The 27,719-nt window shown below is 43.6% G+C and overlaps 1 protein-coding gene and 1 long non-coding RNA gene across 2 annotated transcripts; one reads left to right on the top strand and one right to left on the bottom strand.

Annotated features, from left to right (window-relative positions):
* Positions 1 to 14,666: 14,666 nt before the first annotated feature.
* On the top strand, positions 14,667 to 25,437 carry LOC123989426. The gene is made up of 3 exons (XR_006830558.1): positions 14,667 to 14,954; positions 16,665 to 16,799; positions 25,270 to 25,437. It is a non-coding gene; the product is annotated as an uncharacterized LOC123989426 (long non-coding RNA).
* zgc:55461 (beta-tubulin family protein) lies at positions 23,130 to 27,210 on the bottom strand. Its single transcript, XM_046290429.1, has 4 exons — positions 27,054 to 27,210; positions 26,691 to 26,799; positions 24,516 to 24,626; positions 23,130 to 24,340 (listed from the first exon to the last, which is right to left on the bottom strand). The coding sequence occupies exons 1-4, from the start codon at positions 27,108 to 27,110 to the stop codon at positions 23,280 to 23,282; spliced, it is 1,338 nt and encodes a 445-aa protein (XP_046146385.1). The 5' UTR covers positions 27,111 to 27,210; the 3' UTR covers positions 23,130 to 23,279.
* Between the last annotated feature and the right edge of the window lie 509 nt (positions 27,211 to 27,719).

Here is a 27,719-nt window from a genome sequence, read left to right as displayed (position 1 = left end):
GATACTTTAGATTGAGGGTTTCCCAAACTCAGTCCTGGTACCCCCTACACAGCTGATTAAAATAATCAAAGCTTGATGATGAGTTGATTATTTGAATCAGCTGTGTAGTGCTAGGGCAAAAACCAAAACGTGCACCCAGGGGGGACCCAAGGAACTGAGTTTGTAGACTATTGAGGTACACCCACGTTCTCCCTGGCTGGCTGACTGAGGCCATTGTGCCTGTGTGGTGGTGGAAGGTTCCCTCCATTGTAAGTTCCGGCACTATCGCCCTCTAGAGGTCTACTATAGCAGTGTGCATACAGGACATCCTAAATTATCCCAGTACCCTATGCAGGTCTCAGGAAGGACCTTTCCTCCAGCCCAGAACATGGAATCAGTTTGTTTGTTTACTTATGGAAGCGTTATGTCTTTGTTGTTTGGGGTCATTAACTGCAATGCACAGTTTTGATATGCACTCCTTGTTACTCATTGTCCATTTCGACTGATCCCACAATGCATTGCAAAGCCAGTTGTTCTGGAAGTACTTCTGCAGAACTTTAGCAGTGGAATTAACCAGGGCTAGCTGACGAGCTAAGGAATCATCTTTTAATAACACACTTGTGCTCACACATACACTTCAACAACAGACAGTCCGACAACTCATTTAGAGGTGGACTTTTATCTCACAAACTTTAAATATTATTTGCTGCAGGATCTACGTGGGGAGGAAATCGCCAACTGGTTGGGCACAGCAGGACAAAAGCAGAGGGTTCGACCGGTGTGGTGGTGGCGGTCCACAGGACGAATGGGTCAAGCAGAGCTGCCCTCCCTGGAGCATGAGTGCAAACAGAGGCATCCTGGGGAAGTCCAGAGGCTGTTGTACGGAGATTGTGTGTGTGTGAGTGTGTGTGTGTGTGTCATAAGGAGATTGTGGACCAAAGAGAGGATGTGACTGGGCCGTGAGATTTGAGTTTTGAGGCATCAGCTTTTTTAGGACCGCTACAAAAGGGATTTTTCCCAGTGCGGTCAAAGAGTGGTCAAAGGTATTTCTGTCCTACTGTGAATGTCATAGGTCTCAGGTCAAGGGCCAAATATCAGTCTGTCTCATGAAATACACCCCATAGTTGTTTGGTGCATATTTTGTCCGTGTCTGTAGGTGTGCATGCATACAAAAAACTGTTTTAGCATACCAGTTGGCAGTTAGATGTGTTTGTGTGTGCATGCAAGTGTACATGCGCGTGTGTGTGTGTGTGTGTGTGTGTGTGTGTGTGTGTGTGTGTGTGTGTGTGTGTGTGTGTGTGTGTGTGTGTGTGTGTGTGTGTGTGTGTGTGTGTGTGTGTGTGTGTGTGTGTGTGTGTGTGTGTGTGTGTGTGTGTGTGTGCACATGCATGCATTTATGTGTGTGTCTTTACTTCACAGGATGTGCTGCAACCCCACCTCCTCCCCATGGCTGTAAAGTGATAAGGCATTATTTGCATATGCTACATCTGTGTGGAGGGGTGGTAACGAGCAGAGTTAGCTAATTAGTCAGCCTCTCGGGTATAAAATGGTCTCGTTAAGAGAGAGGGAGACAAGGAAGGGCTCTGTCCCAATACTTATAAATAATGTCCTTTACTTTACGTCCTTTTAGAACAGTAGTGATGATCAGAAATGAGGAAAGGAAGCTACTCTAGTATTGTATTGGGACACTGCACACAATGTGGTTGGTAAAAGGCGAAGATTGGGAGCAGACCCCATCTGTGGATATTCCATCTGTGAAGATGCTATCTTCATAAAAGACTCCCCTTATATCCCCCTTATGGTTTCAATTATAAGCATTTATCAAATAAAGGCAATGGAAGAGTATTTGATTGATTTGTGAAGTTGATTTCAAGTGTGAGATGTATCAAATGAATATAATGAAACAGCTTGAGGCACTTTGAGTCTATTTTGGATAGCATCTTTCACACAATTTTCTCACAGCTCCTTTCTGTTTCTGCCTCCAAATGACTTTCGCATTTTTCTTGGGCCATGGGTCTTCACACAAACTTTTAGAGCGCCGTGTAATTCTTGGTGGTCTGGAAATGCTCTGGATGGGTGGATAACTAGGCCTGGGTGTGTCTCTAACTAGTCCTGGATGGGTCTCTAACTAGTCCTGGGTGGGTCTCTAACTAGTCCTGGGTGGGTCTCTAACTAGTCATGGGTATGTCTATAACTAGTCCTGGCTGTGTCTCTAACTAGTCCTGGGTGGGTCTCTAACTAGTCCTGGGTGGGTCTAACTAGTCCTGGGTGGGCCTCTAACTAGTCCTGGGTGGGTCTAACTAGTCCTGGGTGGGCCTCTAACTAGTCCTGGGTCTCTAACTAGTCCTGGCTGGGTCTCTAACTAGTCTTGGGTGTGTCTCTAACTAGGCCTGGGTGGGTCTCTAACTAGTCCTGTGTGTGTATCTAACTAGTCCTGGGTGGGTCTCTAACTAGTCCTGAGTGGGTCTCTAACTAGTCATGGGTGGGTCTCTAACTAGTCCTGGGTGGGTCTCTAACTTGTCCTGGGTGGGTCTCTAACTAGTCTTGGGTGGGTCTCTAACTAGTCCTGGGTGGGTCTCTAACTTGTCCTGGGTGGGTCTCTAACTAGTCCTGAGTGGGTCTCTAACTAGTCATGGGTGGGTCTCTAACTTGTCCTGGGTGGGTCTCTAACTAGTCTTGGGTGTGTCTCTAACTAGTCCTGGGTGGGTCTCTAACTAATTCTGAGTGGGACTCTAACTAGTCCTTGGCGGGTCTCTAACTCGTCCTTGGTGTGTCTCTAACTAGTCCTGGGTGGGTCTAACTAGTCCTGGGTGGGCCTCTAACTAATTCTGAGTGGGTCTCTAACTAGTCCTTGGCAGGTCTCTAACTCGTCCTTGGTGTGTCTCTAACTAGTCCTGGGTGGGTCTATGTTTTGTGGGGCCACTGAGCTGGCGTTAAAGACTCCCATGTTATAGCAAGACCCTCACGGAATTCTGTTGTTGACATATTATACTCATAACCTTGACATAAGGATGGCATGAGGGCTACCATAAGAAGCTATGACTGTTCATAACATGACGTGAATGTCATGACACTAAAACTGACAAAAGCAAAACAGTGTAGGTAAATGACAGTTTGTGAAAGTGTTATGTACGCTCCCATACGTACATAACTGTTTTTCTTTTACTATCACATGTTATGTCAGGTGACATGACATTCTTATTACAGCATCATAACGGTCTTATGGCAGTGTATAACCCCTCTTCCTTCTCTCCCAAACACTTTCTCATGCCCTCTAACAGTACCATACTCTCTCCCTCTTGTCTCTCTCGCTTCTCACTCTCTCCTCTGTCTCTCCTCTCTCCCTCTATTCTCTCTCTCTCTCTTTCTCCTCTCTCTCTCTTCTCTCTCTCTCCCTCAATTTCAATTTAAGGGGCTTTATTGGCATGAGAAACATATGTTTACATTGCCAAAGCAAGTGACATCAATAATAAACAAAAGTGAAATAAACAATTTAAAAATGTACAGTAAACATTACACTCACAAATGTTCCAAAAGAATAAAGACATTTAAAATGTTATATTATGTATATATACAGTGTTGTAATGATGTGCAAATAGTTCAAGAATAAAATGGAAAATAAATAAACATAAGACAGTTTATTAAAATTGTATTTGTTTTCAAATTCTTTGTGGGTCTGCATAATCTGAGGGAAATATGTGTCTAATATGGTCATACATTTAGCAGGAGGTCAGGAAGTGCAGCTCAGTTTCTATCTAATTTTGTGGTGCACATAGCCTGTCTTCTCTTGAGAGCCAGGTCTGCCTTCGACAGCCTTTCTCAATAGCAAGGCTATGCTCACCGAGTCTGTATATAGTCAAAGATTTTTTACATTTTGAGTCAGTCACAGTGGTTAGGTATTCTGCCACTGTGTACTCTCTGTTTAGGGCCAAATACAAATGTAGTTTGCTCTGTTTTTTTGTAAATCTTTTACAATGTGTCGAGTAATTATCTTTTAGTTTTCTCATGATATGGTTGGGTCTAATTGTGTTGCTGTCCTGGGGCTCTGTGGGGTCTGTTTGTGTATGTGAACAAAGCCCCATGCACTAGCTTGCTTAAGGGGCTCTCCTCCAGGTTAATTTCTCTGTAGGTGATGGCTTTATTGTGGAAGGTATGGGAATCGCTTCCTTTTAGGTGGTTGTAGACTTTAACAGCTCTTTTCTGGATTTTGATAATTAGCGGGTATCGGCCTAATTCTGCTCTGCATGCATTATTTAGTGTTTTACATTGTACACAGAGGATATTTTGCTGAATTCTGCATGCAGAGTCTCAATTTGGTGTTTTTCCCATTTTGTGAATTCTTGGTTGGTGAGCAGACACCAGACCTCACAACCATAAAAGGCAATGGGTTCTATAACTGATTCATGTATTTTTTAGCCGGATCCTAAAATGTCAAATTGATGTTCCTTTTGATAGCATAGAAGGCCCTTCTTGACTTGTCTATCAGATCGTTCACAGCTTTGTGAAAGTTTCATATGGCGCTGATGTTTAGGCCGAGGTGTGTATTTTTGTCTGCTCTAGGGCAACGGTGTCTAGGTGGAATTTGTATTTGTGGTCCTTGCAACTGGACCTTTTGTGGAACACAATTATTTTTGTCTTACTGAGATTTACTGTCAGGGCCCAGGTCTGGCAGAATCTGTGCAGAATATCTAGGTGCTGCTGTAGGCCCTCCTTGGTTGAGGACAGAAGCACCAGATCATCAGCAAACAGTAGACATTTGACAGATTCTAGTAGGGTGGGGCCGGGTGCTGCATACTGTTCTTGTGCCCTCGCCAATTCGTTGATATATATGTTGAAGAGGGTGGGGCTTAAGCTGCATCCTTGTCTCACTCCCCGTTTTTTTGCCAATTTTAACTGCACACTTGTTGTTTGTATACATGGATTTTATAATGTTGTATGTTTTTCCCCCAACACCACTTTCCATCAATTTGTATAGCAGACCCTCATGCCAAATTGAGTCAAAAGCTTTTTTTAAATCAACAAAGCATGAGAATAATTTACCTTTGTTTTGGTTTGTTTTTTGGTCAGTTAGGGTGTGCAGGGTGAATACGTGGTCTGTCGTTCAGGAATTTGGTAAAAAGCCATTTGCTCAGTACATTGTTTTTCGCTGAGGAAAGGTACAAGTCTGCTGTTAATGATAATGCAGAGGATTTTGCCACGGTTGCTGTTGACGCATATCCCCCGGTAGTTATTAGTGTCAAATTTGTCTCCACTTTTGTGGATTGGGTTTATCAGTCCTTGGTTCCAAATATTGGGGAAGATGCCAGAGCTGAGGATGATATTAAATAGTTTAAGTATATCCAATTGGAATTTGTGGTCTGTATATTTTATAATTTCATTTAGAATACCATCAACTCCACAGGACTTTTTTTGGTTGGAGAGTTTGTATTTTTTCCTGTAGTTAATTTAATGTAATTGGAGATTCCAGTGGGTTCTGGTAGTCTTTGGTAGTTGATTCTAAGATTTTAATTTGATCATGTATATGTTTTTGCTCTTTGTTATTTGTTATAGTGCCAAAAAGATTGATGAAGTGGTTTATCCATACATCACCATTTTGGATAGATAACGCTTCATGTTGTTGTTTGTTTAGAGTTTTCCAATTGTCCCAGAAGTGGTTAGATTCTATGGATTCTTAATTTACATTGAGCTGATTTCTGTTCCTTCTTTTCCGTAGTGTATTTCTGTATGTTTTAGTGATTCACCATAGTGAAGGCATAGGCTCAGGTTTTCTAGGTCTCTATGCTTTTGGTTGGACAGGTTTCTCAATTTCTTTCTTAGGTTTTTGCATTCTTCATCAAACCGTTTATCATTGTTGTTAGTTTTCTTAGGTTGTCTGCTTGAAAGGTTAGATTTGATAGGGAAGCTGAGAGGTCAAATATACTGTTTAGGTTTTCTACTGCCAAGTTTACACCTTCACTATTACAGTAAAACCTTTTGTCCAGGAGACTGTCTAGAATGTATTTAATTTGTTGTTGCCTATTTGTTTTTTTGGTAGATTTACACACTATTTTCCTTCCCTCTGTAGCATTTCTTAATATTATTCAGTTCCTTTGGCTTTGATGCCTCATGATCGAGCATAGCTCTGTTCAAGTAGAGTGTGATTTTACTGTGATCTGATAGGGGTGTCAGTGGACTGACTGTGAGTCTACAGAACTACTGCCAAGAGATGAGCTATAGGTGTACCTACCATAGGAGTCCCCTCGAAGCCTACCGTTGACTGTACATATCCAGTGTCCGACAGAGGTACAGGAGTTGTGACCTGTTTTTGTTGGTTATGTTGTCGTAGTTGTGTCTAAGGGGACATATGGTGGAAGGAATGCTGTCACCTCCAGGTAGGTGTTTGTCCCCCTGTGTGCTAAGGGTGCTGGTTCTTGTCCAGTTCTGGCATTTAGGTTGCCACAGACTAGTACATGTCCCTGGGCCTGGAAAGTGTTGATCTCCCCCTCCAGGATGGAGAAGCAGTCATCGTTAAAGTATGGGGATTCTATTGGGGGGGATAAAGGTAGCACTCATAAGGACATTTTTCTCTTTTGAGATCATTTCCTTATTAATTTCTAGCCAGATGTAAAATGTTCCTGTTGTGAATATTTTAATAGAGTGGGTTAGGTCTGCTCTATACCAAATTAGCATACCCCCTGAGTCTCTTCCTTGTTTCACACCTGGTAGTTTGGTGGATGGGACTACCAGCTCTCTGTAACCTAGAGGGCAACCAGTGGGTCCGTCTCCTTTATACCATGTTTCTTGTAGGATGACAATGTCTGTGTCTGTGTCTTTAGGCCAAAGGCAGATGACCTTAGACTTTATATTCCAGGATGAGATAGTAAAATCTTTGTGTTCCATAGTGTCTAGTGTTGTTTTTGTGTGGTTTAGGCCTGGACGATCACATCTGAGCATCTGATACTGTACATACCTGTTAGGTTGCAGGATGGGGCTTGGGCGGGTGTAATAGTGGGGATTGGGGCCTGTTGCTCTGCTCACGGCCTGGGCATATGTCCTGCTGTCATGTTGAGGTCCTTGCCACGGGGGGCACGGGGTGGGCGGAATGGGCATAGGTCTGATATGGGGGGGCCTATATATGGTCTGGCCGGCGTTTGCTTGGGGTGGCCTTAGCTGGTTGGGATGTGGCTGGTGGTGCTGTGGTCTGGGTGTAGGTCCTCTTGGCGTGGGTTTTCTCAGTGCAGGTCCTTCGAGAGGGGGTCTTGCAGGTCTGGGAGGGTGTCTGTTGCACTTTTGCTCCTGTTTGAAGAGCTGGGGCTACGGTTGAGGGTGACGTCCTTCGGGGGCCTGGCAAAAGTTGGGATTGTTGCCTTGTGGAGATGGGCCTGGTCGTAAAGGCCAGGGTGGAGTGGTGGGCCAGGTAGACATGAGGTTTTGAGGCACAGTCTCACAAAATTATTGCGTTCACCCGCTGTATGGTGGCAGGGTGGAAGTATTTTTGTGGTAGCAGGGTGGAAATAACCACTTTTGCATTGGGGAAAGTGGAAGAAGCTTTTTCAATCACTCCCTTTAGTGTGGTTGCCACCCTTTCCTGCTGGGCCCTCAGGTCATTTGTGCCCGTGTGAATTATGATATGGCTGGGGGACCCTAGTCTGTCCTCTGACAACAGCTCCAGGGCATGCCTTGTGTTTGGGCACCAGAGTTTAGCCACTTTGTGTTTGTGAAAAAGTTTACCCTCTTAAATGTATTTGCCATTTGAGTCAATGACGAGCACAATCTCTCACTCTCTCTCTCTCCCCTCTCTCTCTCTCACTCTCTCTCTCTCCCCTCTCTCTCTCTCTCTCTCTCTCTCTCTCTCTCTCTCTCTCTCTCTCTCTCTCTCTCTCTCTCTCTCTCTCTCTCTCTCTCTCTCTCTCTCTCTCTCTCTCTCTCTCTCTCTCTCTCTCTCTCTCTCTCTCTCTCTCTCTCTCTCTCTCTCTCTCTCTCTCTCTCTCTCTCTCTCTCTCTCTCTCTCTCTCTCTCTCTCTCTCTCTCTCTCTCTCTCTCTCTCTCTCTCTCTCTCTCTCTCTCTCTCTCTCACCCCTCTCTCTCTCTCTCTCTCTCTCTCTCTCTCTCTCTCTCTCTCTCTCTCTCTCTCTCTCTCTCTCTCTCTCTCTCTCTCTCTCTCTCTCTCTCTCTCTCTCTCTCTCTCTCTCCCTCTCTCTCTCTCTCTCTCTCTCTCTCTCTCTCTCTCTCTCTCTCTCTCTCTCTCTCTCTCTCTCTCTCTCTCTCTTTCTTTCCATGCTTTGTTCATTGTGAGTGGTCAACAAAGGAGAAGGAGACGGAGCACACAATCAGGCCACTACAGAGTACAGTATCTGTCTCCCTCTCTCCACACAGATGCCGGATGGTGCATTTGGGCAGCACTGATACCGCTTCCCTTATCAACTCTATCACTTCCTATTTCCCCGGCGACCTAGGAAGAGCATTGTGATGTCACACCGACCCTTCCATTTTCCAGGGAGAGCAAGTGCAGCTGAGAGACACCAACGGACGCCGCACAATAAACAGAGAAATACTTGGTCTCGGGTTGTTTCTTCGGCTCTCTGCACAATATTGTTTTTTTTGTTGAGTACGGTACAGCAAAAATATAAATGTGTTATTGGTCAGAAAAACTGTCTGACTTGCACTTGTGGTGGTTAGTTATGACAATGAGGTTGTTGTTGCTTTGTTTATGACGGTTTTTTTACGAGAACAGATCATAAAATGATGAACTATAAGTTGAAAACTGGGTAGTGAGAGTATATTACATCATTCATTTTCATTACACATCCAACACAGAGTAGTGTGTGATTTCAGAGGTCCAAAGGGAGCTAGGGAGTTGTGGAAGAGGAGTAAGGGGGAAACTTCTAGAACCCTGTCTGATCCCAATCTGAACCACCGTCGGAAATGAGCATTGTAATAGAACACCGCAAAACGTTGCACGACCCCGCAGGCAAAGACCGCACCACCAGCCCTCGTAATACCCTACAAAACAACACACCCTTCAAACATGGCTCCAGCCCTCTTCTCCCTTGTCGCCCACACGTTTTCCATATCCAAAACCCCCTCTCCTCCCCTAATCCTACCCCCTTCTCCCTACCTCCTCCTCTTTGCCCGCCCTGCTCCTGCACAGGAAATGAAAACCATTTTTAAATCATTTCTAAACCGCAGGGGCTTCAGACCAGGAAGTAATCAGCGTGGGAGTGCGAGCTAGTGAGTGGCCAAGGGCCAAGGATGATCTAGGGTTTGAGGTTAGGGTTGGGACAGAGCTGCCCTCCTGTCCCTGTCTCTCTCCCTCTTTGTCTCATATTCAAACAAGCTTTATTGGCATGAGAAGAGCAATGCAAATTGCAATTTTGGCTGAAGCAAACCCAAAATAGATCAATCATACAAAGTTACAGTAAAAAAATAAATATGCCCTAATACCTTAAGAGAAGTTTCCATCCCTGTGTCCTATTAACAAGTCCTTTCGTATCTGAAGTACTGCAGTAGCCTACTGTAGGTGGTCGGCCCGAGGTGACAAAATCAGGCCATCTTCTTTCCACATTTCAGTGACATCTAGGTAATATAATACAGGAAATAAAGCTTAAAAGTTTTTGGAGCGATAGCAAATCTCCTTTACATCTTTCTCTCTGTCTGTCTGTCAGGTCCTCCCTCCTTCCCTCACTTTTTCCTCAGAGGAAGGTTGTACAGTAAATTGGAAGATGTTCGCATTCGTCTGAGTTATCATCCCCTTTTCTGTCCCTTTGCGACCTCCGCCGGCCTCGGAGCAAAGTCGCAAAAGGTGGCCACCTAGGAGACGCTCTTCACTGAATCCAGCTGATATCATCTCCTCTGACATTTCCCCCTCCATTCTATCTGAAAAGACCCAGCCACTGACATTACAGCTAAGCAGCTCAAAAGCCCAGTCAAAGCCCAGTCAAATGGCTCTTTCTCAGACTGCTGGCAGGTCAGTCCCTCTGGGGACCCTGGCTGAGGAATCACATAAAGGGAGATATGACAGGAAGCGTCTGGGTCTCAGAGGCTCAGAGACATCGCGCCAAAGCAGGATGGGTCACATGTAACATTGGGAGACCTCAGTTGTCCATAAATATGTTGCTGTGTGTATGGTTTCATTGCTGTATGGTTTGATATAGAGATAGATAGGCCTTGAGCGGCTTATGTCTATATGTTTTGACTTCCGGTTTGACCATGAAAACAGTGGTAGTTTGTACCAATATACGCCCACTAGGTTGATAAGGGACTAGGGAGTTTTAACTGTAAAACAGACACGTGGTTTTAAATATAAAACATAGATATGCATTATGTAGTATTGTAGACAACAAACTAACCCCTCATTTTAGCTCTTGTATGTGTCCAAGCTTACTCTCTAACCCTTCACTGCCCCCTGGTGGGAAGAAACACCTGTTAGTCACACTATAGAGTTGAGGTCAATTCAGCAGGAATGTCTCCATGGGAGAGCAATTGACTGGAATGTTGATGGAATTGCTCCCAACCTTTTGATTGTCAGCAAACTCACGCCTGAACGTCATTTAAACCCCTCCACTCTGGTTGTCTCCATGTATGAGAAAACTTATTTGAAAACAGTTCTAACTGTTTTCTAAATCTCGCTTTGTGAGGTAACATGCGGTTACCACGGTTACTTTGTCTTGTTTTGATGAACAGCATTCAAATCTGCATAAGTCTGAATATGTGCTCTGAGACGGCATGTGCCATCTCCACACGAGGGATGGAAGGAAAAGGGGATGGAGGGAGGGATGATGAGCCCTGATGGGCGAGAGAAGATCAGTGCTTCTGAAAACAGCACGGGTCATTTCTCCTCACTTCTCCCTTTCATTCCTCCCTCTTTTCTCATGGTGGCGTGGGAGGGTTCATGAGATGGGCAGACCCCCCCCCCTCCTTGGAGACAGATGGAGCGTTCCACTAGAGCTCCTTCCAACTGCAGGGGGCAGAGCAGTGAGAGTGTGACTGACAAGCCGCTCCAGGGGAAAAGACAGAATAGAAGAGAGGGGAAAAAATAGAAGAGAGAGGGGAAGAGGGCGAGAAGAAAAAGGAAAGAGGAGGTGAGAAAAGATGAGAGGAGTAAAAGAGGGGAGAGAAAAAGAGTGGGAGAGGAAGTAAAATGTGTGAAGATACACACACAGACATACACACTTTCTTCATCCTTGCAGAGGTCATTCTCCTTCAACTCCAGAATAAACTTGAACACCAGAATACGGTTTGAAAGACCCTCAACCAAATGTACCATCTGTGGGATAAGCCACATCCCACAACAACCATAGATAAAGTAAAGCCACACTGCAGCCTTACTCAGAATGTTTGCATAGAATGTTTGCATTCTGAAAACAGGTGTCCAATGGCAATGTCCACAAGGGGAACGCTTGTTGGGAGTGTTGGTTGTATAGTAACATGTCTGCCCCTTCCTATACAGAGTGGACATTCCAAGTCAGTGGTCACTTTTAGAGCTAAAAAGCAAGCCGAGATCTACCGCTCAGATTTTATTATACACGACTTATGCAACATCAACCTAATAAAAACGGTTCTGTAGGAATGAGGTTTGTGCAGTACACCTACCTAATACATTATCACAGCATATTGGCTATGCTTGTCCTGACAATAATGTTCTTCTCAGACCATATTATATTTCAAAACACTAGCATTAATAACAAAATAGATCAGTTGTTGTATCACTTGCAAGGCACAGCTGAGCATAAATGGGGGAAAAAATGCTATGTTATGTTACTGGACTGATGATACCTGCATCTGATGGTCAGTCTCAGCAGAGGGAGGGAGAGAGCAGCAGAGGGTCCGCCTCTCAAGGTCCCTGTTCAAATCAAATCAAATTGTATTGGTCACATACATGTGTTTAGCAGATGTTATTGTGAGTGTAGCGAAATGCTTGTTCTTCTAGTTCCGACAGTGCAGCAATATCTAATAAGTCATATCTAACAATTCCACAACAAATACCTAATACACACACATCTGAGTAAAGGAATGGAATAAGAATATATAAATACATGGATGTGCAATTTCAGAGCACACAGACTAAGATACAGTAGATAGTATAGAATACAGTATATACATATGAGATGAGTAATGCAAGATATGTGAACATTATTCAAGTCAATTTATTAAAGTGGCCGATGAGTTCAAGTCTGTATGTAGGCAGCAGCCTCTCTGTGCTGTTCTCTCCTTTCCTCAGGTAAGACTGACCAGAGATAGGGGAGGGGACACTGTCTTCCACCTGATGGTAAAACTGGAGTCGCACCACATTATTTCTGCCTCGTGTACAAATTCATGGTGTTCCTCTGACCGTGAGAAAATGACATTTTCCTCGATATTAAAGTGAGATAGGAAGAACAAGCTGCTATTAATAAAAATGCAAGCCTATTGATACACTTAACTATTCAATCATTGCAGCTGCAGCGCAAGTGGAAGTAGGTAAAGCGCGTTTTAAGTTTTGTAAAAGTGTTGAATAACAACAGTGCTGGCAGTGCAGAATAAAAATGTCAATATTTAACTCAATTGTAAAAACAGCAGCTCTTTGCTCTATTTTTTAGTCTTTCTGGTCATGGTTTTAAAAGTTATTAGATATTATGTAGGCTAGTGTGAAACTTTGCTGCGGGATTCGTGGAAATTGTAGGCACCGTGATTTGAGCTATTCGATTGGCCAGAATGTAGGCGCACTTGATTCAGCTCTCCTGGTCTGCCGGGAGGCAGAGTTTGTCCCTTCAGATAAATGAAATAGTTAAAAATGGGAACAGTTTTCGTATCCAATGGCCAGGGCTTCTGAATGAAGTGTACCTACCACAACAGCGCAAGACGAATAAAAAAAATAGGAGTGCAAGGCTTTCGTTGGCTTTTCTACAGAAACGTTTGTTGATCGACTAGGAATGCCTTGCGAACAACCGGTTGGTGACCAATGTTCTTTGTGAACCATGGTGCTATTTTTTCTTTATCTGCATTTGATTGAATTTTGGCGTTTATGTGCTATCGGAAACGGAGAACCCGAAGTACTCAATTTAATGGTTTAGTTTATACTGTGCTTCCAAGTGGTATCAGTAGGAAATTCAGATATCGTCGTGTACCCCTGGAGTTTCCTAGTTCCCGAGTAGCACAAGAACGCAGCATTAACCTCAATGATTCTGATTGACTGAACAAGAGGGAGGTGGGTTTCAACCCGAAGGGATTGAAAGAGCAGTCTTCTGCCTGAAGCTCTGAGTATCACAATATTCCCATCTTAATCTCCTACTCCCATGAGTCCCAATCTTGCAGTGACACCATGGGCATTTCAGTAACACTTTCTATCAACCAACTGTGTGTAATGCATTAGGAATACATGTATGCATTTATGTAGGTTAGTATACGGAGTTGTGAACTATTGTTCCAGTTTTTTAAAATTGTTCCAAGTGTTAGGCTTTTTGTGTTTGCAAGATTTGGAGTGTATGACATTGCACTGCATGTTTGTGTACAGTGTTCATATGTCTGAATGTTTGTGAAGTCAGTGCGTCAGTGTAAGAGAGAGTGCCTTGGACAACATCTTCTCTGTATGATACAGACGTCTGGCATAACACACACACACACACACACACACACACACACACACACACACACACACACACACACACACACACACACACACACACACACACACACACACACACACACACTGAACCCCAGGATTTCGACAGCTCCAGTGCGGCAGGCCTTGATTGATGAGCCCATTCCAAATGTTTTTTCATCCAAATCAGTGGGAGTTTAGCTGCCGCACGCATTTTAATACCAAACAAAACATTAGCCTGAGAGTCCCTGGGCTGCTTCCCTCTCCACGGATTTCATTAGTCATCTCTCTGTGGCGAACAAACGCTCCGCATGGCTCCGGGACACGGAGGGGTAGAGATGGAGAGATGAGAAGGAGGAAGGGAGGAGGTATGGAGAGATGGAGGGCAGGGGGCCATTAGAGGATGATAATCTCCTTCTGTGATGCTTCACCGATAGGGAAAATCCCAGAAAAATTCTGTGGAGAATGTGTTCTTCTTTCCTGGAGCTGGTTTCAACCTGAGTTTTGGTTATTGTTTTTCACCTCAGGACCTCTCAGTTGCTGTTTTGAGGTACTCTCTTGTTTAGCCAAACAGAGTGGTTCTCCAACCCCTATTAGCAAAGGGGACATGGCTAATAGAGCAATTGTAGAGGAGGGCTTTGGGTTTATTTATTATTATTTATTTTTTTACTTTATTGGCAAGAAGCACAGGAACAAAGTGCCCCGCTTGATTCCAGTGTCTCCTGAAAATAAAAGTTCAAAATGAAATCTCGACCCTATTCAACCACTTCCATTCTCCCTACTCTTTGTCACGGTGGAAAGGACAGCTTCAGCCAGCCAAGCCTGGCATAATATGCTAATATTGGCCACTCCACCACACAAGCAGTACGTGTATGACTGTGTGTGCCCCTTTGGAGCCCCCAAAATATAAAAAAATAAAGAATTGTGTGTGGGTAATGGCTCATATGGCCCCAGACTGGGTTCATTTCAGCATAAACCCGTTCATTCTGTCCCTACTGGGCTCTAATGCAATTACACCCCCACATCTGCAGGGGGCTCTCTCTCCTCTCTGTTGCCCCGGCCCCCGTTTTTGAAGGGGCAAGTCGGGAAGGGGGGGGTGGAGGGTTTGAGGCGGGAGGTTCGCGTTCACGATTCGCGGTTAATCAATCATCGCGCCGCCTTAATGACGTCCCGCTGCTCCCCTAATGTCTTCTGGCAGGGGCAGCCGCCGCTGGCTCGGAGCTCACGCAGGCACACATATGGCCGCCGCGAGTGAGTGACAGGACCCCTTTTGCGCGTGGCGCCCCGCACGCCGGATGCCATCAGCCACACACAGCCGCCGCCGGCAAGGAGTGAAACGGTGGAGGAAAAGGAGAGGAGAGAGCCTTATGAGTCCTGCCTGCCTGCCTGCCTGCTTCGCTGGGCTCCACTGTCAAAAGTGAGGTGTCAAAAACAATGCAAGTAGAGCATGTGAGAGACTTAGCGTATTATCTCCAACTTCTTTTTGTAACACCCCGAAGAAGTGTGAGCTCAGTTCATTAACTTTTTCACAGAATTAGTACAGAATATTACATGATTGCATCCTCAGAGAGACTCATTTTGTGGTTTCTTTTTCAGAAGACACATGGGAAGATACTTAATATACACAGTACCAGTCAAAAGTTTGAACACACTCATTCCAGGGCTTTTCTTTATTTTTGACTATTTTTGACATATAATAATAGTGAAGACATCAAAACTATGAAATAACACATATGGAATCATGTAGTTAAATAAGTTAAATTAATAAAAATATATTTTCTATTTGAGATTTGCCTTGATGACAGCTTTACACACTCTTGGCATTCTCTCAACCAACTTCATGAAGTAGTCACCTGGAATGCATTTCAATTAACAGGTGTGCCTTCTTAAAAGTTCATTTGTGAAATTTCTTTCCTTCTTAATACATTTGAGCCAATCAGTTGTGTTGTAACAAGGCAGGGGTGGTATACAGAAGATAGCCCTATTTGGTAAAATACCAAGTCCATATTATGGCAAGAACAGCTCACATAAGCAAAGAGAAACGACACTCCATCATTACTTTAAGACATGAAGGTTAGTCAATGCGGAAAATGTCATGAACTTTGAAAGTTTCTTTAAGTGCAGTCGCTAAAACCGTCAAGAGCTATGATGAAACTGGCTCTCATGAGGACCACCACAGGAAAGGAAGACCCAGAGTTACCTCTGCTGCAGAGGATAAGTTAGAGATTACCAGCCTCAGAAATTGCAGCCCAAATAAATGCTTCACAGAGTTCAAGTAACAGACCCATCTCAACATCAACTGTTCAGAGGAGACTGAGTGAATCAGGCTTTCATGGTCGAATTGCTGCAAAGAAACCACTACTAAAGGACACCAATAAGAAGAAGACACTTGCTTGGGCCAAGAAACATGAACAATGGACATTAGGCCGGTGGAAATTGTGAGATGCAGAGTATGGGAACGAATTATCTCTACATATGTGGTTCCCACCGTGAAGCATGGAGGAGGAGGTGTGGGGGTGCTTTGCTGGTGAAACTGACTGTGATTTATTTAGAATTCAAGCCACACTTAACCAGCATGGCTACCACAGCATTCTGCAGCAATATGCCATCCCATCTGGTTAACGCTTAGTGAGACTAGCATTTGTTTTTCAACAGGACAGTGACCCAAAACACACCTCCAGGCTGTGTAAGGGCTATTTGACCAAGAAGGAGAGTGATGTAGTGCGACATCAGATGACCTGGCTTCCACAATCACCAGACCTCAACCCAATTGAGATGGTTTGGGATGAGTTGGACCGCAGAGTGAAGGAAAAGCAGCATGTAGGAACTCTTTCAAGACCGTTAGAAAAGCATTCCAGGTGAAGCTGGTTGAGAGAATGCCAAAGAGTGTGCACTGTCATAAAGGAAGCTGGTGGCTACTTTGAAGCATCTCAAATACTACATGATTCCATATGTGTTATTTCATTGTTTTGATGTCTTCACTATTATTCTACAACGTAGAAAATAGTAAAAATAAAGAAAAACCATTGAATGAGTAGGTGTGTCCAAACTTTTTACTGGTACAGTAAGTGTGTGACATTTAATCCTGTTCATGTACAAATGTCCCTTTTCTTTCACATTCCTTTAGAATGGTAGGTAGTGGAAAGGTTAGAGCGGGTCAAATCCTCAGGTCCGACAGGAGAATATGGTGGCAGTGAGCCGGTGATGGTTTCTGGCATCAATCTCCTAGATGCCGTCCTCTGCCGTTGTGCCCTTGAGCAAGGTACGTAATTACTTTCTTCTCCAGGGATGCTGCACTGCTAACATGATTGGGCTCAACTCCATTTTTATTCATTCCATTTGAGAACAGAGTTCAATTCAATAATTGAATAAAAAATGGCATTAAAAATCCTTATAAAAAATCTATGCAACTTTTTGATCATGGAAAAGGAATTTCAAATTAATCTCCTGAACTGACTACAGTGAAATGGAAACAACCCCACAACCAGAACAGCAAATGACCTAACAAGAAGAACACCAACACTGGCATTTGTGAGCAGTGGGCATCATTTTCCATCCTGGCCTCTCTCATTGGTGGAGATAATCCATAGTGCCGTTTCCATGGCGAGGTAGGAAGAGGGGGATGTAGGAGGGGAGGGGAGGGTGGGGGGTACTCTTTGGTCGTTGGCATTTGCATGCAGAGGGGGTGATGGTAAGCCCCATCTGTCCACCGGAACGCTTCCTAATTTATGTTAGCTGTTGTTGTCGTTGTTGTCACTGTTCTCCACATCTAACATCCCTTCCCATCTCTCTCTCCTTCTCTCTCTCCTCAGTGGTAGTGACAGCAAAGTAGCTCTGGCACTAAAAGAGCAATCCATCATCCGTTTAGAGCTCCACTTTGACACCATGAGCAGAACAGTGTGTGTGTTAACACTGGGAAGATTAAAACTAAGGGGCCTCAGGTGATTGGTGATCGCTAGAGAAATAGGAGACATCTGATGACAAATACAAATAGACTCTCACATCTGATACTGTCAAAAACAGAAAAGTAGTGGTCAAGGATTAGCATGGACTACTATATGTTTGTAACCATTTCTGTAGCCTGATCCCAAATCTGTGTCACTTCAGCTCCTTGTGTGCCAAAGGAGTGGCAAGCAGTGGAATGATGGTACAAACAGACTGGTACCAAGACTGACATTTCTGCAGTTACCATGCATGAACCATCATTGCAGGTTGGATATTTTATAAAAGGAAAAGTACTGGTTTGTTGTGATGCAGAAGAAAGATTTTGGAAGAACTTGTCAGGGTTGTGTCTCATTAAGTATTACAATGTGATGGTCATTGTATTGAACAGTGTGTCATCGAAACATGCTCAAGGCATGACCGCATATCATAAAAATGTTTTTAAAGAGTATCTGTTGCTTTTTCCCAGTGAGAAGGTGATTTCAGCTTTAAACAACAGAGACTAAGGGCTCAATTCGATCTGTATCGCGACAGTTCAGCACTATAGCGAGATTGAAATTGAAGGACAATGTTCCCGCGTTTGCGGAGACTGCATTCACAGTAAACACTGCATACAGTGCATTCGGAAAGTATTCAGACCCCTAGACTTTTCCACATTTAGTTCCATTGCAGCCTTATTCTAAAATGTATTAAACATATTTTCCCCCCTCATCAATCTACACACAATACTGCATAATGACAAAGGAAAAACAGGTTTTTAGATATTTCTGCACATTTATTAAAAATAAAAAACTTATATCACATTCACATAAGTATTCAGACCCTTTACTCAGTACTTCGTTAAAGCCCATTTGGTAGCGATTACAGCCTAGAGTCTTCTTGGGTATGATGCTACAAGCTTGGCACACCTGTATTTGGGGAGTTTCTCACGTTCTTCTCTGCAGATCTTCTCAAGCTCTGTCAGGTTGGATGGGGAACGTCGCTGCACAGCTATTTTCAGGTCTCCAGAGATGTTCGATTGTGTTCTAGTTAGGGCTCTGGCTGGGCCAATCAAGGACATTCAGAGACTTGTCCCGAAGCCACTCCAGTGTTGTCTTGGCTGTGTGGTTAGGGTCGTTGTCCTGTTGGAAGGTGAACCTTCGCCCCAGTCCATGGCCCTGAGCGCTCTGGAGCAGGTTTTCATCAAGGATCTCTCTGTACTTTGCTCCATTCATCTTTTCCTCAATCCTGACTAGTCTCCCAATATCTGCCGCTGAAAAACATCCCCACAGCATGATTCTGTCACCACCATGCTTCACCGTAGGGATGGTGACAGGTTTCCTCTAGATGTGACGCTTGGCATATATGTCAAAGAGTTCAATCTCTTCATCAGACCAGAGAATCTTGTTTCTCGTGGTCTAAGAGTCCTTTGTGTGCCTTTGGCAATCTCCAAGAGGGTTGTCATGTGTCTTTTACTGAGGACTGGTTTCTGTCTAGCCACTCTACCATAAAGGCCTGATTGGTGGAGTGCTGCAAAGATGGTTGTCCTTCTGGAAGGTTCTCCCATCTCCACAGAGGAACTCTGGAGCTCTGTCAGAGTGACCATCGGGATCTTGGTCACCTCCCTGACCGAGGCCCTTCTCCCCCATTGCTCAGTTTGGCCGGGCAGCCAGCTCTAGGAAGAGCCTTGGTGGTTCCAAACTTCTTCCATTTAATAATGATGGAGGCCACTGTGTTCTTGGGGACCTTCAATGCTGTAGACATTTTTTGGCACCCTTCCCCAGATCTGTGCTTCGACACAATTGTTTCTCTGAGCTCTATAGACAATTCCTTCAACCTTATGGCTTGGTTTTTGCTCTGACATGCACTGTCAGCTATGGGATCTTACATACAGTACCAGTCAAAAGTTTGGACACACCTACTCATTCCAGGGTTTTTCTTTATTTTTACTATTTTCTACAGTGTAGAATAATAATGAAGACTTCAAAAATATATTTATATTTGAGATTCTTTAAAGTAGCCACCCTTTGCCTTGATGATTGCAAAGAGTGTGCAAAGCTTTCTCTCAACCAGCTTCACTTGGAATACTTTTCCAAAATGTGCAGACGTGCAGTTGCAAACCGTAGTCTGACTTTTTTTATGGCGGTTTTGGAACAGTGGCTTCTTCCTTGCTGAGCGGCCTTTCAGGTTGTCGATATAGGAATCGTTTTACTGTGGATATAGATACTTTTGTACCTGTTTCCTCCAGCATCTTCACAAGGTCCTTTGCTGTTGTTCTGGTATTGATTTTCACTTTTTGCACCAAAGTACGTTCATCTCTAGGAGACCGAACGCATCTCCTTCCTGAGCGGTATGACAGCTGCGTGGTCCCATGGTGTTTATACATGCGTACTATTGTTTGTACAGATGAATGTGGTACCTTCATGCATTTGGAAATTGCTCCCAAGGATGAATCAGACTTGTGGAGATCTACAATTCTTTTTCTGAGGTCTTGGCTGATTTATTTTGATTTTCCCATGATGTCAAGCAAAGATGCACTGAGTTTGAAGGTAGGCCTTGAAATACATCCACAGGTACATTTACATTTAAGTCATTTAGCAGACGCTGTTATCCAGAGGAGCGACTTACAAATTACACCTCCAATTGACTCATGATGTGAATTAGCCTATCAGAAGCTTCAAAAGCCATGACATAATTTTCTGGAGTTTTCCAATCTGTTTAAAGGCACAGTCAACTTAGTGTATGTAAGCTTCTGACCCACTGGAATTGTGATACCATGAATTACAAGTGAAATAATCTGTCTGTTAACAATTGTTGGAAAAATGACTTGTGTCATTTTGTGTCATGCACATGTAACGGATGTGAAACAGCTTACTTAGTTAGCGGTGTGCGCTAAATAGCGTTTCAATCGGTGACTTCACTTGCTCTGGGACCTTGAAGTAGTGGTTCCCCTTGCTCTGCAAGGGCCGCAGCTTTTGTGTAGCGAGGGGTAACGATGCTTCGTGGGTGACTGTTGTTGATGTGTGCAGAGGGTCCCTGGTTCACGCCTGGGTATGGGCGAGGGGACGGTGTAAAGTTATACTGTTACATTGGTGCCGTGACCCTAATCAATGGTTGCTGTGGAAAAGGAGGAAGGTCAAAAGGGGGGTGAGTGTAACGGATGTGAAATGGCTAGCTAGGGTCCCTGGTTCGCGTCCGGGTATGGGCGAGGGGACGGTGTAAAGTTATACTGTTACACACAAAGTATATGTCTTAACCGACTTACTAAAACTATAGTTTGTTAAACAAGAAATTTGTGGAGTGGTTGAAAACTAGTTTTATTAACTCCAACCTAAAGTGTATGTAAACTTCCGGCTTCAACTGTATATACTGTATTCTATTCTACTGCATTTAGTCAATGCCATGCCGACATTGCTCGTTCTAATATTTCTTCATTCCATTCTTTTACTTTTATATTTGTGTGTATTGTTGTGAATTGTTAGATACAACTGCACTGTTGGAGCTAGGAACACAAGCATTTCGCTACACCCGCAATAACATCGGCTAAAATATGTGTATGTGACCAGTGGTGGAAAAAGTACCCAATTTTCATACTTGAGTGAAAGTAAAGATACCTTAATAGAAAAGGACTCAACTACAGTGCCTTGCGAAAGTATTCGGGCCCCTTGAACTTTGCGACCTTTTGCCACATTTCAGGCTTCAAATATAAAGATATAAAACTGTATTTTTTGGTGAAGAATCAACAACAAGTGGGACACAATCATGAAGTGGAACGACATTTATTGGATATTTCAAACTTTTTTAACAAATCAAAAACGGAAAAATTGGGTGCAAAATTATTCAGCCCCCTTAAATTAATACTTTGTAGCGCCACCTTTTGCTGCGATTACAGCTGTAAGTCGCTTGGAGTATGTCTCTATCAGTTTTGCACATCGAGAGACTGACATTTTTTCCCATTCCTCCTTGCAAAACAGCTCGAGCTCAGTGAGGTTGGATGGAGAGCATTTGTGAACAGCAGTTTTCAGTTCTTTCCACAGATTCTCGATTGGATTCAGGTCTGGACCCATTAGTCAATGAAACTTTAGGAGAGATGCTATTCTATTCAATGTCTTCATTATTCACATTATTGTCTGGAGTAGTTCGACATTGTGATGGCGCCATCTGCTGGATGTGGTCTCTACACTTCTTTGGGGCTGCTGCAGTCCAATTCTCTACTCTTCTCATAGAAATGTGCACTTGCTAACCCTACCGCAATGATTGATATGGCCTTGGATTGGTATGCTAGAGCAAGGGAGTTTCTTACCCCAGTCCATTTGCTGACACATGCCAGATCTTACAACGCATGGATGGGAATTTTAAGTATCAGGTAACCACATATGTTACAGCAACCTGTCAGTCGATGAAATGGCACGCAAGCATTGGTTAATTGCGTGCAACGTCGGAGCAGGGGAAACTATCCAAAATCTTGGGGCATGTTCCTCTGCCCAGGCGTGGCTGACGCATGCCAGATCTTACAACGGCTGGATAGGTATTTTACTTATCTAACCACATATGTTATAGCGGGGCGGCAGGGAAGCCTGGTGGTTAGAGCGTTGGACTAGTAGCCGGAAGGTTGCAAGTTCAAACCCCCGAGCTGACAAATCTGTCGTTCTGCCCCTGAACAGGCAGTTAAACCCACTGATCCTAGGCCGTCATTAAAAATAAGAATTTGTTCTTAACTGACTTGCCTGGTTAAATAAAGGAAAAAATACAAATACAAATAAATAGCTATGTTCGACGTGACCTGGTGCCCCAGGTGGGCAGAGTTTGCTCATTTTAGACTATTCCATTGGTCTATAAGAGAAATCTCCATCCACTCGGGGCACTGGGCCATGCAAAACGAACTCCACCAAGCCGTCAGTCTGACACAGTCGATAACGTGGCACTCTACCTTCTGTGCCCAATAATGTTTGTACCAAGTTTTGTGCTGCTACCATGCTTCCATATTGTGTTTATACCATGTTATGGAGTTGCTGCCATGCTGTGTTATCATGTGTTGTTCCTACCATGTTGTCTTAGGTCTCTATGTCATGTGGGTTTTGTCCTATATTTTTAATTCCCCATCCCCACAGGAGGCTTTTTGCCTTTTGGTAGGCCATCATTGTAAATAAGAATTTGTTCTTAACTGGCTTGCCTAGTTAAAGGTTAAATAAATAAAGCAGGGGAACACAACCTAAAACTGACACTAACCTTAACCAAACCAAACTTTAAACTATTCTGAAATTAAATATGGTTTTGCCCTGCCCACTTAGTCTTCCTCTATGCTTGGACAGATAAAAAGCAATTGGCAAAATACCTGGAAATAAATACTAGGAAAGTTTGACTGTTGAATAAATATGAAGGCTGTGGTTGTGGTAACAATTCCATATTTAAAAAAAAATGTAAAGTTAAAGTTATGCATAAATGAGCTAAAATCCACCCTCCAAATTAAATTATCACTAAATTTTTCAAGACTCAGTCAAATGTTGTTTTTTTTGCAGGTGACTCATTCTATGGGTTTAGCCCTTTACAACCTTAAATCAAATCACATTTCTATGTGGAAGTGGACCATTTGCAATGATTGTACCTAAGTGTGTTGTATAATTGATTTGAACACTGAGATAAATTGACTTATAGAGTACAGGAGACAAAATGCTATCAAAGTTATGCCTTTAATAGAGGTTTGGTTCAAAAGTTGGAATTTGACAGCTTGAGAAGGCCACAGTGAAAAGGGACAGACAAGACAAACAGGACACTGAAAAATGTCAGTAAGGCATGTGAAGTAAGTACACATGACACATCTCTACGCCAGCTCCTCCTCTCCTTCTTCCTCAAACTCTCCCTCTTCCTCGGCGGTGGCGTCCTGGTACTGCTGGTACTCAGACACCAGGTCGTTCATGTTGCTCTCAGCCTCAGTGAACTCCATCTCGTCCATACCCTCCCCGGTGTACCAATGGAGGAAGGCCTTACGACGGAACATGGCGGTGAACTGCTCGGAGATGCGCTTAAACAGCTCCTGGATGGCCGTGCTGTTGCCGATGAAGGTGGCGGCCATCTTGAGGCCGCGGGGAGGAATGTCGCAGACAGCGGTCTTGACGTTGTTGGGGATCCATTCGACAAAGTAGCTGCTGTTCTTGTTCTGGACGTTCAGCATCTGCTCATCCACCTCCTTCATGGACATGCGGCCCCTGAACACTGCAGCTACGGTGAGGTAACGGCCGTGACGTGGGTCGCAAGCTGCCATCATGTTCTTGGCATCGAACATCTGCTGGGTGAGCTCGGGCACAGTGAGGGCCCTGTACTGCTGGCTCCCCCTGCTGGTCAGGGGGGCGAAGCCCGGCATGAAGAAGTGGAGACGGGGGAAGGGCACCATGTTGACAGCCAGTTTACGGAGGTCAGCGTTGAGCTGGCCAGGGAAGCGCAAGCAAGTGGTGACCCCGCTCATGGTGGCTGACACCAGGTGGTTGAGGTCACCATAGGTGGGCGTGGTAAGTTTAAGGGTACGGAAGCAGATGTCATACAGAGCCTCGTTGTCAATACAGTAGGTCTCGTCTGTGTTCTCTACTAGCTGGTGGACTGACAGGGTGGCATTGTAGGGCTCCACCACAGTGTCTGATACTTTGGGCGAGGGCACTACACTGAACGTGTTCATGATACGATCGGGGTACTCCTCGCGGATTTTGCTGATGAGCAGGGTGCCCATGCCCGAACCTGTGCCCCCACCCAGGGAGTGGGTGAGCTGGAAACCCTGTAAACAGTCACAGCTCTCTGCCTCTTTCCTCACCACATCCAAAACAGAGTCCACCAGCTCTGCTCCCTCTGTGTAGTGGCCCTTGGCCCAGTTGTTTCCAGCTCCACTTTGGCCTGCAGACAAACAGGGACCAGGTATTTGGACAACATATAGTAATGCCCCAAATTAATACAATATCCATTGTAGCAATATTAAGACGCTTCTTCCTTAGGATGTAGTATTCATGAATACAAGTTGTTGGATCAAATATCATTCTCAAAATCTCAAAAGCAGAAAGCCAGGGCTCACCGAAGACGAAGTTGTCTGGTCGGAAGATCTGTCCAAAGGGACCCGACCTCACAGAGTCCATTGTACCAGGCTCCAAGTCCACTAACACCGCACGGGGGACATACTTGCCTCCTGCAAAGCAAAAGAGAGACGTTTGAGACATTGCATTGCCCACGAAACCATGAACAACCACCAAATGCATTGGTCACTAATTTTCTAATCAAGTTCAACATGTGGTGTTACGTGCGGGAGCGCAATTAATATAACTTTTTTTTAAATCATAATTTCTCAACGTTTGTACCGACAGATTTAATATCATTATTGAATATGCATAAAATGATTTATAATTATTCACGTTTTACCGGGGAAATGTCCAAACGGTATCTGCATGCTAATCATTTGATCTCAAATAGTTTAATGGGAATATGCGATTAGATCTTCTTGAATTACTGTTTCGTGAGCAAATTAGATTATATGGTATTAAACTATTACCCCTGTATTTTGTTTCAAGCAAAGCATAGGCAGGGCCAGATTAATGCAGGGGCTTACTGGTGCTGAAAATGTTTTTCCTAAATAAGGAAAATATATATACACACACATAAAAAATTAAGACACCCAGTAAAATACTTCTTGAGTAAGAGTCTAAAATACTTAAGTATCAAAAGTAAATGTAATTGCTAAAATATAATTAAATATCAAAAATATAAATAATTTAAAATGTATTATATTAAGCAAACCAGAGCCTAATTTTCTTGTTCTTTTTCTTTCTTTGCAGTGTGCCAGGGGTACACTGCAACACTAAGATATAATTCCACCAGATAGGTCCGCCAGATCAGAGGCAGTAGGGATGACCAAGGATGTTCTCTTGATAGGCTCTCCAGAGGATGGTGGTGCGGTCTGCACAACGCATCACTGGGGTCAAACTACTTTCCCTCCATGACACCTACAGCACCCGATGTCACAGGAAGGCCAAAAAGATCAAGGACATCAACCACCCGAGCCACTGCCTGTTCACAACGCTACCATCCAGAAGGCGAGGTCAGTACAGACCGAGAGACTGAAAAACAGCTTTCTCTCAAGGCCATCAGACTGCTAAACAGCAATCACTAACTCAGAGAAGCTGCTGTCTACATTGAGACCCAATCACCTGCCACTTTAATAAATGGATCAAAAGTCACTTTATACAATGCACTAATACCCCTTTAATAATGTACATATCTTACGTTACTCATATATACTGTATTTTATATCATCAATTGCCTCTTGCCTACGCTGTTCGGCAATCGCTCATCCATATACTTACATATTCTCATTCACCCCTTTAAACGTGTGTATTAGGTAGTTGTTAGATCTTACTGCACTGTCTGAACTAGAAGCACAAGCATTTCGCTACACTCCATTAACATCTGCTAACCATGTGTATGTGACAAATAAAATGTCATATGTGCACGAATTGAACCAGTTTCCTGTCCTGCTAAGCATTCAAAATGTAACAAGTACTTTTGGGTATCAGGGAAAATGTATGGAGTAAAAAGTACATAATTTTCATTAGGAATGTAGTGAAGTAAAAGTTGTGAAAAATATAAATAGTAAAGTAAAGTACAGATAACCCCAAAAAACTACTTAAGTAGTACACCACTGAAAATAGGCCTACTAATCATTATGCGATCTTACAAGACACTCGGACAGCGTCGTACATGAGTCCCAAGTCCATAACAAACTGTTGAGGACAACCGCTCGTAGTTCTGTCTGTGAAGTTATTATTAGGTGGGATTTGGTCCGCTCAAAGTGTGCGCAGAGCGCTTCGAAGTTGGACCAGGCAAGAGCTCGCCACCCAGCGCGTTCCCATACGCGGCCTAGTTTTGGGTATTTTTGTGGTAATTTAGTATTATAACGACCCTGGGTTTATAAGTACGGATATCGACTCTACCACTTGAGCGTAATTTTGCAGCACGGTCGATAGCGCGCTCGACTTCGGGCTAGAAGGTCGAGGGTTCGAGACCTGCCCCCTGCCTGTTTCATTACAGTATAATATATTCATTATTTATCAGAATACATTTTCCAAAAATATTTTTTACCAGCTTCGTGTAGGCTCCTATTCTCAAATTTAAAAAATGTGATCTAGCAGCACTACACCCCTATTTTGTTTAAATGACTAGAGAATATATAGAACTAGCAGGCTAATAGAGGACCTACCCGTGGCTTCATTGTAATACACATTAATTCTCTCCAGCTGAAGGTCACTGTCCCCATGGTATGTGCCAGTGGGGTCGATGCCATGTTCGTCACTAATCACTTCCCAGAACTAGAGGAAAGAAATGGAACAGGTGTTAGCTCCATAGCCATCCCAAAAAATATGCCAGCGAAGCAATTTGCAGGGAATTAATCAAATACAGAGCAATTACAATACAGAACGTGCGTATGTAGCCTAATAGTAGTAGCCTAGCTAGATAATTTATTTAGAACTAACATTAGATAGATACATTACAGACAATGCAAGGCAGGGCTACGTTACTGAGCTTTAATGAAGGGTGAAATAGTCTGGAAAGTTGAACCAACCTTTGCTCCAATTTGGTTGCCGCACTGACCAGCCTGCAAATGCACAATTTCCCTCATTTTGAGTGAATGTTTTTTTTTTTTATTAAACAGGTGAAGTATAACTGCCGCTGTCGGATACACTCTGAAACAAGAAAGAAGTATACGCGATTCAAAATCGGAGGAATGATTTATAATCAGTGGCAACGGAAGATTATGAATGCTATTGGTTTAAACACCCGTCAATCATAGTACAACTCTATTTCATTGGATTAAAAAAAGTTGATTCCTAGTTTTGATTGGCTCTCACGATATAGTAACCTGTTGTCAATGGTTACAGAAATGGAAACATTGGAGAGTCGCTGGGACACTTTGGGCTAGGAACATAAAGAGATAATCTCTTTATGTTCGTGGACTTTGGGGATACTTTTGTATTCTTTGTAACTAGGAAAGCTTGCAGGTGGTATCATTGAATGCGAAGCTGGCCAACAAGGTTTATTGCTACACACAAAATGTAACCAAACAGCACTCAAGATTTACATTTTCATGTAAAAACATGTTAAAAGTTTGATACGGCTGCCTCCATTTATTCCGTTTTGAAACAATGCTCGCTAGGTATAAAACTATAAGAAGGTCATAGCAATTCATCATGGGATATGTTTGAAAAGAAAATATAATTGATGACTAGAA

This window comes from Oncorhynchus gorbuscha, linkage group LG11, assembly GCF_021184085.1.
Source record: "Oncorhynchus gorbuscha isolate QuinsamMale2020 ecotype Even-year linkage group LG11, OgorEven_v1.0, whole genome shotgun sequence".
In the NCBI taxonomy this organism is placed as follows: Eukaryota; Metazoa; Chordata; class Actinopteri; order Salmoniformes; family Salmonidae; genus Oncorhynchus; species Oncorhynchus gorbuscha.
The sequence above is the reverse complement of the archived record's forward strand: the minus strand, read 5'-3'. Positions and strand labels throughout refer to the sequence as shown.

Excerpts from the sequence above, each read along its gene's own strand:
- zgc:55461 (XM_046290429.1), bottom strand. The coding sequence starts at position 27,110 with ATGAGGGAAATTGTGCATTTGCAGGCTGGTCAGTGCGGCAACCAAATT. Across the intron at positions 26,800-27,053 it reads GCAACCAAATTGGAGCAAAG|TTCTGGGAAGTGATTAGTGA; the intron begins GTTGGTTCAACT and ends TCTTTCCTCTAG. Across the intron at positions 24,627-26,690 it reads GTATTACAATGAAGCCACGG|GAGGCAAGTATGTCCCCCGT; the intron begins GTAGGTCCTCTA and ends TTTGCTTTGCAG.